Below are 12596 nucleotides of genomic sequence, written 5' to 3' on the forward strand. Positions count from 1 at the left end.
TTACCCCTTTCCTGATGAGAATGTCTACCTTGTCTCTCTGTGCTTTAGTTGTCTTTAGGTACGGGATAGCGTAGGTGATTCGGCTAATAATGAAAGAATGAACAAGCCTAAGTAGGTTCGCCTCCTTCATCCCCGCGTTTTTGTTTGCTATCCTCTTGAGAAGCCTGCATGTTTGGTTGGTCGTCGCTTCAAGTCGGTTTATTGTTTCGGTGTTGCTCCCATTTTGTTGTATCCACATACCCAGTATCCTGATCTTGTCCACCCTTGGGACCGGGGTGTTTTTGACCAGGAGCTGGATATTAACCTACTGCTGGCTCATGATTAGCATCTCCGACTTTTCTGGTGAGCATTTTAGCCCTATGGGTCTCAGATAGCTTTCCGTTTCCCATATTGCCCTTTGTAGGGTCTCTTCTATTTGCCCATCGCTCCCCCCTCTGTCAACCCAAAGGGTGAGGTCATCAGCGTAGAGAGTGTGGCAGAGGCCCTCTAGCTTTCTTAGTCGTTCTGGCAGCCCGATCATTGCAATGTTAAAAAGAATAGGAGAGAGCACCGATTTTTCGTATTGTGCCCCCGATTTCTATGTTTACCGTTCGGTCCATGAGGAAGCTTTTGATATAGTTGTATAGCTTGAGTCCTACATTAAGGTGATTGAGATTCGACAGGATCGCTTGGTGTTTGACGTTGTCAAACGCTTTGCTAACGTCAAGCCCCACTATGACTCTCGAGTCGCTAGTCTTCCTTTCCAATACTTGTTCTTTGATTTGTAGCCTGACATCGTTTGTGGACAGTTGTTGTCTGAATCCGACCATGCTGTCTGGGTAGAGTTCCTTACCTTCCAAGTATCCGTTGAGCCTATTCTGTATGACGTGCTCCATGAGCTTGACTACAAAGGAGGTTAACGATATTGGCCTAAGGTTCTCAAGTTTGAGTTCTTTTCCAGGTTTAGGGATGAGGACTAGATTTGCTGTTTTCGACTCCCCAGGTATCTCCCCCTGTTCCCAACACTTTTGAATGAATGCTGTTAGTTGCTGGAAGGAGTCGTCATCGAGATTTCTAAGCTTCTTATTGCTAATCTCATCTGGGCCAGCCGCAGTTTTTCCGCGGAGCTTGTTTAAGGCCGCTTGGACCTCTCTTACGGAGATTGGTTGGTCTAGCTCCTCGTTGTTTTCGCCGCTGTAGTCGGGCAATGTTTCGGTATTTGTTTCCTCTATGTACCTCTCTTTTATCTGGTTGATCATCTCCTCCTCCGATCCCTGAAAATTGTGGGTTAGTCTTTGCATTTTTCTCCTGGTCTCAGCTTTGGTGCTGCCTGGGTCCAGGAGGTGTCGCAATAGTTTCCAGGTGCTGACGGAGCTTAATTGGCAGTCTAGTCTATCGCAGATGTCGTTCCAGTGTTGTCTATTTAGTGTTTGGGCATGGCTCTCAATTTCCTTGTTGAGAGCAGCTATTCTCCTTCTCAGGTTACGGTTGCCCCTTTTTTGGGCGAGCTCGGTTTCTGCCTCTTTTTTCTTTTGCCACAGTTGTCTCATGTGGCTGTCAACCCAGTTTTGTTCATCTAATTCCACTTCCTCCTCAGCTGCTTTGCACGCCTGCTTGATGCCATTGGCCTATTCAGCTATGTCGGTGATCTCCCCGCAACCCCCTCCGTTGGCGCGGAAGGACTGCCAATTGATGGATTTGAGGGTTTTCCTTTCTCGTTTGATGTTGACCCCGTTTTGGATAACGATCTCTATGATTCTGTGATCACTGCCTAGGTTCTCTCACGTGTTGTGCCATGTAGCCTCAACGTCCACTCCTATCATGGCCAGGTCGGGGGAGGTGTCGTATGAAACGCTGTTCCCCTGCCTCGTCGGTGCGAGCGGATCGTTAAGGAGGGTTAAATTGCACTGTGTCATGGCGTCCCATACTTCCCTCCCTTTTATCTGGGAGTGGTTGTATCCCCATGCTTGGTGTGGCGCATTAAAATCTCCTACTATTACGAGACGCTGCTGACCTTGTGCCAGTGCTTGCGCTTTAGCAAAGACCTCCCTGAAGCCGCAGCCTTTCCTAAATTTAGGAGAGCTGTAGACGTTCAAGACTAGCAGGCTGCGTTCTTTCCGCCTCTGCGGTATAATCTCCGTTAACACATAGTCAATCTGCGTGCATCCTACTTCATGCTGCATGACAGTGATATTTCTCTTCACCAGGGTAGCAGTCTGCGTGTTTGGCGACTGGCCTGGGTACGTTATGTATCCGCTCAGTTTAGCGTTTTTCCCACATTCTTGCAGCGCGATGATGTCGGGACCATCGCGTCCCGCAAGGTAGGCTTGGAGAACGTTTCTTTTTTTTGTAAATCCCCTACAGTTCCATTGCCATATTGTTTGCCCTAGTGTTGAGTCTGGCCATGATTCAACCGCAGAAGGATTTGATTTTGCTGTTCTGCCAGTTGGTCCATTCTAGTTCCCATTGGAATAACTAGTTGGCTGAGCTGGACGGAAACTTGGTCTATCCTCTCCGCGTTACGCTGGGTAGCTATGGCCGCCTGTTGTACTACCTCTTTTAGTTGCTGCATGTCTACCTCAATTTTGTCTGCCCTGCCCTCGGTCTTCGTAAGGCCCGAATCGGTCTTTTTAACTCGTTTTTTCTTTGGCGGTGCAGGTACCTGTGGCTCGGATTCGGACGACTTATCTTCCATGGCCTCCTGATGCGCTTCCGGTTGTCTGAGTTGAGCTTTGAGCTCAGTGTTCTCCCTTTGCAACTCGATAATGTGATTACGGAGCTCCTGCATCTGAGCCTGTGTTTGCTCCTGGTAAAGTTTCCATTGCTCCTGTTGCTGTTTCATCATTTCGTGTTGTTGTTTCATTTGCACTTTGAGCTCCCTCACTATGCCTGAGTCATGGGAATTCCCCGCTTCCCAGCCTACCCTTTTGGTGGGTGGTGCCCCTTGCATCTTGGGCGGGGTTGGGGTGGCCTGCTGCGGTAGCCTCGGAAAGGATGTAGACCGGCGTCGCTCCTTGCTCGTGGCCCGCGTCTTGCTCGCGTCCCGCCTGCTGCGATGATCTGGTAGTTTCTTCTCCTCCTCCTCCTCTTGCTGCTGAAGCTTCTCCCATTGTCGTTTCTTAACGATGTATGGGGTTCTGAAGATCTCCTTGCAGGTTCTGTCACCGGTGGGGTGCGGCTGGCCACACAGCTTGCAGGTGGGGTTGCAGTCGTGTCCCTCGGTTGGGTAGGGGATGCCGCAGCCTCTGCACTTCTCCTCGTAGCTCTCGCATACGTCGGATCGGTGTCCCAGGTCTCCGCACTTATAACATACGTCGTACTTTTTCTTGTACAAATAACAGTTCAAGATGGCACCTAGACACTTGATTTTCCTCGGTACCTCCTTGGTGGTGAATGTGAGCATGATGGTGTTGCTCTGTCCTAGTCGTCTGATCTCCAGCACCTTGGGGTTCTCCTCATGTTCTGCTATCCCCTGCTTGATCTTTTGCAGTGAGGTCGTGAGTCCTATTCCGTGGATGACTCCTCTCGAAAAGTCGTCGGGTACTGCCAGGTGAACGGTCACCTCGTGCATTTTCCCTTCAATGGCCAGATGTGTGAGGCGTAGGAGCTTGTCTCTTGCCTCCGTGCTGGACGTGAAGAAGACCAAAATGCCTTGCTTCTCGTTCTTGACGAGCTGGCACGCTTTGTTCCATTCAATCTTCGCACTTACATGTATGGCTTCGGTCAGGGTTGTTCCATCGTACTGTTTGACTGCCATGCCTTCCTTGGGGCGGAAAATGATTCTCCAGCCATTCTCGGGAAGCTTGACTTGGTTCGAGGCGATCGATTTCTCCGCTTGCTTTTTGACGTTGCGTTTCGCTGATGGTGGTGGGGTGTCTATCAATTTCATTTCTTCTGAGACGAGCTTGGTTTTCCGTGCCCATTTCTCCTCGAGGTTGCATTTGTTGAGTACAGTGATCCAATCTGGGGCGTCGAGCTCGCCCTTTTCGGCGCTGCGACCTTCCACGGCGATATTCATACCTCCTGTTGGCTGCCGCACTGCTGACGCGGCGGTACCGGGGGCCTCGGTAAGCCTTAGCCCTCGTTAGGCCTAGTGGCCGGCGTTCGGGTTAGCGCGTCGGCACACGGCTGGCAGACGTTTGGTTCTAAACTAGCGAGAAATCCACTTACGGAAAAAACGCTGGTGTTCGCAGAGTCCTCTCAACTTCCGATTGGCGATTTTAACCAGCTCTGGTCGATCCGACAACATTTGCCGCTAGAAATCACTGCAGGAAGACAAAGCCGACGTGACATACGTCCGCTCGCCACGGCCCCCTAGCGGCCGATCTGCTCCAGCGAGGACGAGGCAGAAAATATCGCGCGAGGGCCCTTGATCCACGATGGACCACCAACCCGCCTATGCTGATAAGAACGCACGATGTGAATTCCACAGCAGCACGCTTTTCCCTTCGCGGAGCGCGAAAACGTGCTTTGGATAGCCCGCTGCGGTATCTCAGTGGTTAGCGCGCTCGGCTACATATCCGGAAATCCCGGGTTCGAACCCGACCGCGGCGGCTGTGTTTTTACGGAGGCATAACGCTAAAGCGCCCGTGTGCTGTGCGATGTCAGTGCACGTTAAAGATTCCCAGGTGGTCGAAATTATTCCGGAGCCCTCCGCTACGGCACCTCTTTCTTCCTTTCTTCTTTCACTCCCTCCTTTATCCCTTCCCTTACGACGCGGTTCTGGTGTCCAACGATATACTGCGCCATTTCCTTTCCCCCAAAACCAATTATTGTTATTATTAACGCCGGCTGCATGACGCCATTAGGAACCCTTATTCGACCTTAGCTGTAGCGTTGACTTCAATCTTTCGCACGCTACTTTTTTGCCGATAACGCTACCGGTCAGGACAAGCAATTTAAGACATACGATTTGTACTGTAAACCTTGGCTCCGCCGCGAACCTTCAAGGCGTCAATGTGCAAGCTAACGAAGACGATGATAAGCGCGCAGTTGGAAACGTCGTCCTTTTCGCTGCGGCAGCCACCGACGTTGCTGAGTCATCGATCGCGATTCAGCTCCGAAGAAGGTGATAACCACGTAGCAGTTTTTTGCAACCCCTATTTTTTTTCCCTTTAACGAAAGAACGGGAGAGAGAACCCCAGGACGCGGCGACGAATGATGATAATGCATCCCGCGTGCTAGCGGACCTCGACACTTTGGGCGCGCAGGCATCGTGCCTGCCAGCGGGTGCGTCGCTGACCACGTGACGAAGACGTCTCGCTGAGCGGCTCGCTCGTGTCTTTGAGAACGCGTTCCATTCGGTGCCACGCGGTACACAGCCTCGGTCCAGCTGCCCCTGCGACGACACAGCTGCCTTCGCCCGCCTTCTGTGCACTCGGATCCTCGACGTGGCGGCCGCAAACCTTTGACCCGCTCTCATGGCTTCTGCGGACAAGACCAGCAGCGCACCAGAGACGACGACGAGCCAGAAGAAGTGAGTACGCGGCGTGATTAGATATTCAGGATACTCTGCGAACTATATCAGAGAGAGTCTCGGTATGTTCCAAAGCGTGTCTGAAAATGTACTTGCAAGCGCTTGTGTGATGCTATTCGCAAGATCGTGCATTTATTGCGGCTTCTGAAATCGAAGACGTGCCTGGAAACATACAATAAATCAGGTTTGGTTTGGCTTCTGGGGGTTTAACGTCCCAAAGCGACTCAGGCTATTAGAGACGCCGAATAAATCAAGGATGAACAAGCAGAGCACTCGGCTTTGAATCCTGAAAGCCTCTTATTAGACCTGTGTGGAGGCAGGCGTTTCGTGTGAAAGCATCAGTACTGTTTGCGGAGGCGTGTCGTTAGCTGCCTTTTCCTCAGCGCAGCTCATAAAATCTATGCGTCGACACGATGCATTCGCTACTTGACTGGACCCGCCGCGGTGGCTCAGTGGTTAGTGTTGCTGGCTACTGCACCAGAGTTCCCGGGTGCGAACCCTGCCGCGGTGACCGCGTTTCGATGGAGACTAAACGCAAAAGGTGGTCATGTGCTTTGCGATGTCAGTGCTCATTTAAGAAGCCCGCGTAGTCAAAATTATTGCGCAGGCCTCCACTAGGAACCTTTCTTTCACTGCCACCTTCCTCCTGTCCTTTAATGTGCGGTTCGGGTGTCGACAGAGATGTGAGACAATTGCTGCACCATTTCCTTTCCTCAAAAAAGTTCAATTTTCTACTTGGCAGAGAAACGACAAGTCCAGCCTTTTATGGTTTTTCATGGGAGTGCAGCTTAATTAACATCAGTAAGCGATGTGTACAGAGAACATGTGGGCGCGTGCAAGTCAGTGCTTGACACTCAGCAGCATCAATTCTCAAGCGCTCCCCATAACTGAATTGCAGGCCGCGTTTCTTCATTTTAAAGAGTTCCCTGTGGTTAGCGCTCGGCTATTGAGCCGGAATACCCTTGTGTGAACACGGCAACGACGGCCGCGTTTCGATGGAGACGCGAAGGCGTCCCTGGGCTGTGCGAAGCCAGTGGACGTTGATGATCCCCAGGTGGTCGAAATTACTCCAGAGCCCTCCACCTCCACTACAGCACCTGTTTCTTCCTTTCCCCTTTCACTCCCACCTTCCTCCTTCCTCTTGTTGCGCGGTTCTGGTGTCCACCGAGTTGTTAGATAATTACTGGGCTATTACTTTTTTTCAAAGTCGAATTTTTAATTTTCTTTGTAAAAAATTTGTTATAGGTCAAGCCCGAGCATTCCCTTGTGGATTGGTTGGTTATAGGGTTATCGGAAAATGAATGGAGCGGAAAATGTTTCACTTCTCTGTCGACTCTTGAACCGCGCCGTGACGGAAAATGGAGAGGTGGGAGTGTAGGAAGAACGAGAGAAAGAGGTGTCCTAGTGGAGGGCTCCAGACTAATTTCGGCCACCTAGGATCTTCAAAGCGCACTCGCATCGCACAGCACACAGGCGAGGTTTATTTTTCACCTCTATTGAAACACCGCCACCGCTGGTGTTACGTTCTGGAAAGTTAAGTGGCGTAGCAAAATACTGACCGACAGGGAAAAAAAATTGCTGATAGCCTAGCTCTGTTCTGCATCGGAAGAGTACATTCACTAGATGCGCCTTTATTCAAGGTTAAAGCTTGAGCCGTCAAGGCGGAGTTGTATCGTCTCCGCCTCAAACGCCCAAAGCCCTGCATGGTTCGATATCCGAGTCTCGGGACATGTTTTTCTTTTCATCAGTGAGTGTGCGCGGGATTTCAGCGGCTCCCATGGATGCCGCCACCGAATAGGTTGGTTAGCGGTTCAGCGCAGGGTCTGTTAAGGCGCGTTGACACTCCGTCGTAACACGCTCACGCGGGCTGCACGGTGACGTCAGCCCAAGCAAGACCCTATATAGTCCAACTGCGCTTGACCGCCGACGCGTTCGGCGGCTTCGGCGCACTCTGATTGTATTGGCGGAGACCTGGAGCACGTCTCTATTTCGCGGCGATGGCGCCAGCCGCCGCCGGTCTGGTCAGATCGGTTTTGCGCCACGGCGAGGTGCGCGTTATGACGTCATGAGCCTCCTCGGAGCACCGCCACGGCAAAGTCGAAAGCTCGAGGCCAGTAAAACTTTCGCTTGAAAAAAAAATTTGGAGGACGCTTAAGCTTTGATTTTAAGAGCAGGACGCGACAGCGTGTTGCAGCATTGCTAATGAATACACGGAACACCATCGTCCATCGGTGCGGCCCCCTGCCCGGACAATTTAAGGACAGGAAACATATCTTGCCGGACACTCGAACCGCGCCGTAAGTCAAGAAAAACGAAAATAAATTTTTTTACGGAAAGGACGCCTGTCTCACAGATCTCGGTGGAGGCCCAAACCGGTCCGCGACGTGAAGAAAAAAAATTGAAATGAAAATTGGTTTTAAGGAAAGGAAATGACGCGTCTCAATTTTCTAGATGGACACCCGTACCACGCCGTAAGGGAAGAAAAATCCCTTCCCAAATGGTGCGGTTCAGGTGTCCACCGAGATGCGCCATTTTTCGCTCACGGCCGAAGATGCCGACGACACCGGCTTTTCTGCGACACAAGCTTCTTAACACTGCCGAGTTACAACTGGAGAGTACACTTCAGCAACGCCTTAAGGGTATGCCGCGATAGCGTAATCGTGAGGCCTTACATTCTGAGCGTTTCATTCCACCTTTGAATAATGTTTCATTTGTTTTCCATTTTTTACTGAATTGATAAATTACGCAATAAAAATTTTCTTAATTCGCACCACAAAGAACCGGCATTTAATTCTGAGCATTCTCATACCACTGAGTCCACTTTTTTCACTTTTTTTAAAGTAAAAGCTTTAGCAGGCTATGTCGGCGGTTTCGTGTCATCAAAACGAGTCCACAGCCAATGTGGGTAACTAGAAAGAGAGCGTCTAAACGTGGTTATAATCGAAAGAGGATGATGTGAGAATGCGGTGCAAAAAAATTGGTGACGATCGGATGAATAGGCAGTTAGAGCTAAAAATGCGCAAAAAGTGGCCGTGGCCAGAGCAAACGTGGCGCCAAATTTGAAACGTCGGAAGTGTAGTACCTCGGGACCGCAAGTGTGGGCGGAGCCAGCGCGCGGCGCCAAATTGGAAAAATTGGAAATAATCGTGGTGGGAATTAGACTAATTGCACAAATCCTCGAGTAAATACGATCAATAGAGGCAAAGAGGAGTTACTACAGGCTACGAGTGTAGAGGAGGCGCCAATGCTTTCGCATTACTCTAATGCTGGTTACCGAAGTGATCTCGAATTTTTTAACGCGAAAGCGTTTAGGAGCTCGTGTAGCAGAAAAGCCGGTGTAGTCGGTGGCGTTGACCGTGAGCTAAAAATGGTGCATCTCGGTAGATACCTGAACCGCGCCGTAAAGGAAGGGACTTTCCTTCACTTACGGCGCTGTATGGGTGTCTAGCGAGAATTGTGACAGGCGTCATTTCCTTTCCTTAAAACCAATTTTCATTTCATTTTCCTTTCCGGGATTACGACCCGGCTCGGGTGTCCACCGAGATATGTGAGACAGGCGTCCTTTCCTTAAATTGTTCAACGGGACACGCGTCGCGCCGAACGGGCGATGGCGTTCTGTGCACCCCTTGGAAACGCTGCAACACGCTGTCGCGTCTCACTCTTAAAGACGAAGCTTAAGCATCCTCCAAATTTTTTTCCCACACCTGGCGCCGACTAATACCCCTGTCACACGGCGCGTGTAATGTCATTTGCAGGAAATGACAGGCAAAGTGAATGTCATTGCGATCTGACGTTTCCTGTCTACACGGCCATAGGAAATGTCATTTCACCGATATTTGCAATTGATGGCGATGTTCATCGGCAAACTAGGATGATGATAAAACGTTACAAATTATGCTTTTTCCTTACGCATGTTCTGTTTATTGTTAGTAATATATTGCTAAAGATTGACAGGCTATTAAAAAATATATTGGAATGCTAAAGGTCAGCAACAGTCCATGACAGAGCCGCTTAACTATCCAAAGCAAGACAGGCTGAAAGCCGCTTGTGATGCCTCCCGCAGTCGGCAATATGGAGAGCTGTGGAAGTGTTGGCGAAATTGTGACCGTGACGAATGATGAGCAGTTCAAGCGAGCATTAATTGTTCTCCAGCTGCTGAAAATGAAACGTCGGAACCGGCTGAAGTGAGTGAGGCTTGCTATTGATGAATCCGCGAGGACTACGAGGGATTTGGAACAGCGTCTGCTTGCCAATACTTTTACGTCGGTCGCTGTTTGGGCTTCTAATTCATCAGGAATCATCCGTGAAAGATGGGCGTTTCCAAGAAATGAAAACTGGTTTGAGGACACTCTGCCTAACCTGGGTGACCATCATTTTAAGCAGGCCTTCAGCATGAGCCCTGCCACGTTCAGGTACGTGGTGGAATCGCTGCAGTCAGTCTTGCAGCGCCAGGTCACGAACATGCGCAAGCCCATTACTGTGGAGAAACGCGTTGCCGTGGGATTGTACCGCCTGTGTTCCAGCGCTGAGGACAGGGCAATTGCACATCTTTTTTGGCATTGGCCGGTCCACTGTGAATACTGTATTCAGATAATTCTGTTAAGCAGTCGTCAACAACCTTGAGAGCACCTGGCTGCACATGCCACGGCAGATGGCCCAGCCCATGCGGGAGTGCTACGCCGTCACTGGTTTCCCGCCGGCCATCGGCGCGCTAGACGGGTGCCACTTCGCCATATCATCGCCCAAGAAAGATGCAGCAGACTGTTACAACTAAAAGGGCTGGTACGTTCTTTTATATTGCCTTTGAATTTGTTAATATCAGTGCAGGGATAAACAGTAAATGGCTAAAAACGACATTAACCAAGAATTTCTTGTTTATTAGGTACCGCGACATTCAGGTTTCCTTTTAAAAAAATGACGATTTGTTATACAGAATCATATGCAGTATGTCTACTGATATGCAGAATGCTGTATCAGCTCTTTCACTGACAGATAAGCATTTTTTTCTGCACATGATAAATAGAACACACATCCTCAATTTGTTTGTTTTGCTTGATAAAAGCTAGCGTTTGTGCCTTTTTTCTCCTTCATAGTAATCCAGTAAACATTTTCGATAAACCTAGCAACCCAAATTGAAATACTAGTTGCTTCAGGTAGACATTCCGCTCACAAAAGAAAGCGTCGACCGGAAAAGCATCAATAATTAGTGTTTTTCAGGTGTAAAAAACATTCCCTAGGAGGAAACCGCAGTAAATCAAATATTTCTGTATATACACTCCTGTCTTCAGTATTTCTAAACTTGGTTCGAACCCGACCGCGGCGGCTGCGTTTTTATGGAGGAAAAACGCTAAGGCGCCCGTGTGCTGTGCGATGTCAGTGCACGTTAAAGATCCCCAGGTGGTCGAAATTATTCCGGAGCCCTCCACTACGGCACCTCTTTATTCCTTTCTTCTTTCACTCCCTCCTTTATCCCTTACCTTACGGCGCGGTTCAGGTGTCCAACGATATATGAGACAGATACTGCGCCATTTCCTTTCCCTCAAAAACCAATTATTATTATTATGATGTTGACAAACTGATCAAAACTTTTTAATTTACTTCAGACGGTTTGTGCACCATGCTGATAAACACTTCTTACATGCAGGCACAGCATCATACTGCTGGCGATTGTCGATCACCAGTACCGGTTCCTCTATTTGAACGTGGGAAGCCCAGGCAGATGCCATGACGTCCATGTGTATGGGCGGTCCAAGCTGAGGAGAATTGTGGATAGTGACTGCTTCAATTCTCCAGTCTCCGTCATTGAAGGGACACCTATTGCACCAATTATTCTGTGTGACCAAGCCTTTCCACTCATATCCCATTTGCTGAAGCCATTTTCTAATGCCCCATGCGGTTCGAAACAAGCTCTCTTCAACTAAAACCTATCCAGGTCGAGGAGAATTGTGGAAAATGCATTTGGGCGAGTGAAGGCACGCTTCAGATTCATTATGAAGAGAATGGAGTGTAAACCGTCAAATGTAAAGTAGGCCATTAAGGCATCCTGTACTTTGCACAACATCTGCGAAGCCTTTTGAGACAACGTGGACGAGCAGTGCGTACAAGACATGCACACTTTCAATGCACTGTACCAGCAGCCGTCACACAACAGTGATGCATGTACTGGAGACGGCCAGAACGGGAGGGCTGCACTTGCAGAGTATTTCTGGAAGCGGGCCCAGTAAATTTAGTGACCCATGAGGAGCTCAAGAACGTACTTTATTTCTAATAAGGGAGTAATTACTCATTGGCATCCACCCAAGTGCAGCCATACGGCATTGGGTGGATGCCAATGAGTAATTACTTCCTTATTACAATTTTACTCCACCTTGGGGGATTCCCCTAATAATTTCCTCTAATCGTTCTAATAATTTTAAATAGATATAAAGGTATAAATAACCCTACTATGAAAGCATTGCATGATTTATTTCTTCAGAAATAATTCCTGAGTTCTTCGCACCCAAGTACAGCTGCTCCCTTGTATGTTTTTGCAAATTTGTTTTTTGCACTTCCGTATTTTCATTATAATTTTGTGCTTTTTGACTGTCCTGTTTTTGTGAAAACTGCAACCCGATTATGTGTCCGCTTTTTAATTTTGTGTATGTAAAGATTTTCAACTGTATCTGCTCCTTTTTTTCTGTGCATGTAACGATTTTGAACTGAGTCTGCCCCTGTTCCTTGTAACGGCTGCCTGGGCCTCGTCAAGCTGTATACCTACAGCTTTTAGTCCAGACAGCCAGCCAGAATTTTCTGGGAAATAAATGCAATTGAATTGAATATGACCATACTATATTTCTCCAGATATTTGAGGAGTGAATTCGTCAACTGTTTCTCGGTGGCTGTTGATTCCCGGAGAATTTCTATCTCCATTCTCCTCAACTCCGTTTCTTCTCTCCGGCTTCTTCTGAGGTCGGCGCACAACTCGCGATTTGTATTGACAAGGTCTTGTAAGAGGCTCTTTTGTGTGGCATGCCTGCTTGGCTTCGCTGTTTGGTGGCTGTTTGGTGGTGGTGTTTGATGGTGGCTGTTTGGTGCTGGTGTTTGGTGGTGGTGTTCGGTGGCTTCGCTGTTTGGTGGTGCTGTATGTAATCTGTGGTCTGTG

At 49.0% G+C, this 12596-nt stretch overlaps 1 protein-coding gene across 1 annotated transcript in view; it reads left to right on the forward strand.

Moving 5' to 3' along the window:
- The first annotated feature begins 5176 nt into the window (after positions 1–5176).
- The window catches only part of LOC144103923 (uncharacterized), a 397175-nt gene continuing 389755 nt past the window's right edge, over positions 5177–12596 (forward strand). Inside the window, exon 1 of the mRNA XM_077636642.1 lies at positions 5177–5455. Coding sequence (XP_077492768.1) covers positions 5400–5455 — 56 coding nt within the window. The 5' untranslated portion in view covers positions 5177–5399. The remainder of the gene's footprint in view (positions 5456–12596) is intronic.

Source organism: Amblyomma americanum, chromosome 9 (assembly GCF_052857255.1).
Source record: "Amblyomma americanum isolate KBUSLIRL-KWMA chromosome 9, ASM5285725v1, whole genome shotgun sequence".
NCBI classification, from domain to species: domain Eukaryota; kingdom Metazoa; phylum Arthropoda; class Arachnida; order Ixodida; family Ixodidae; genus Amblyomma; species Amblyomma americanum.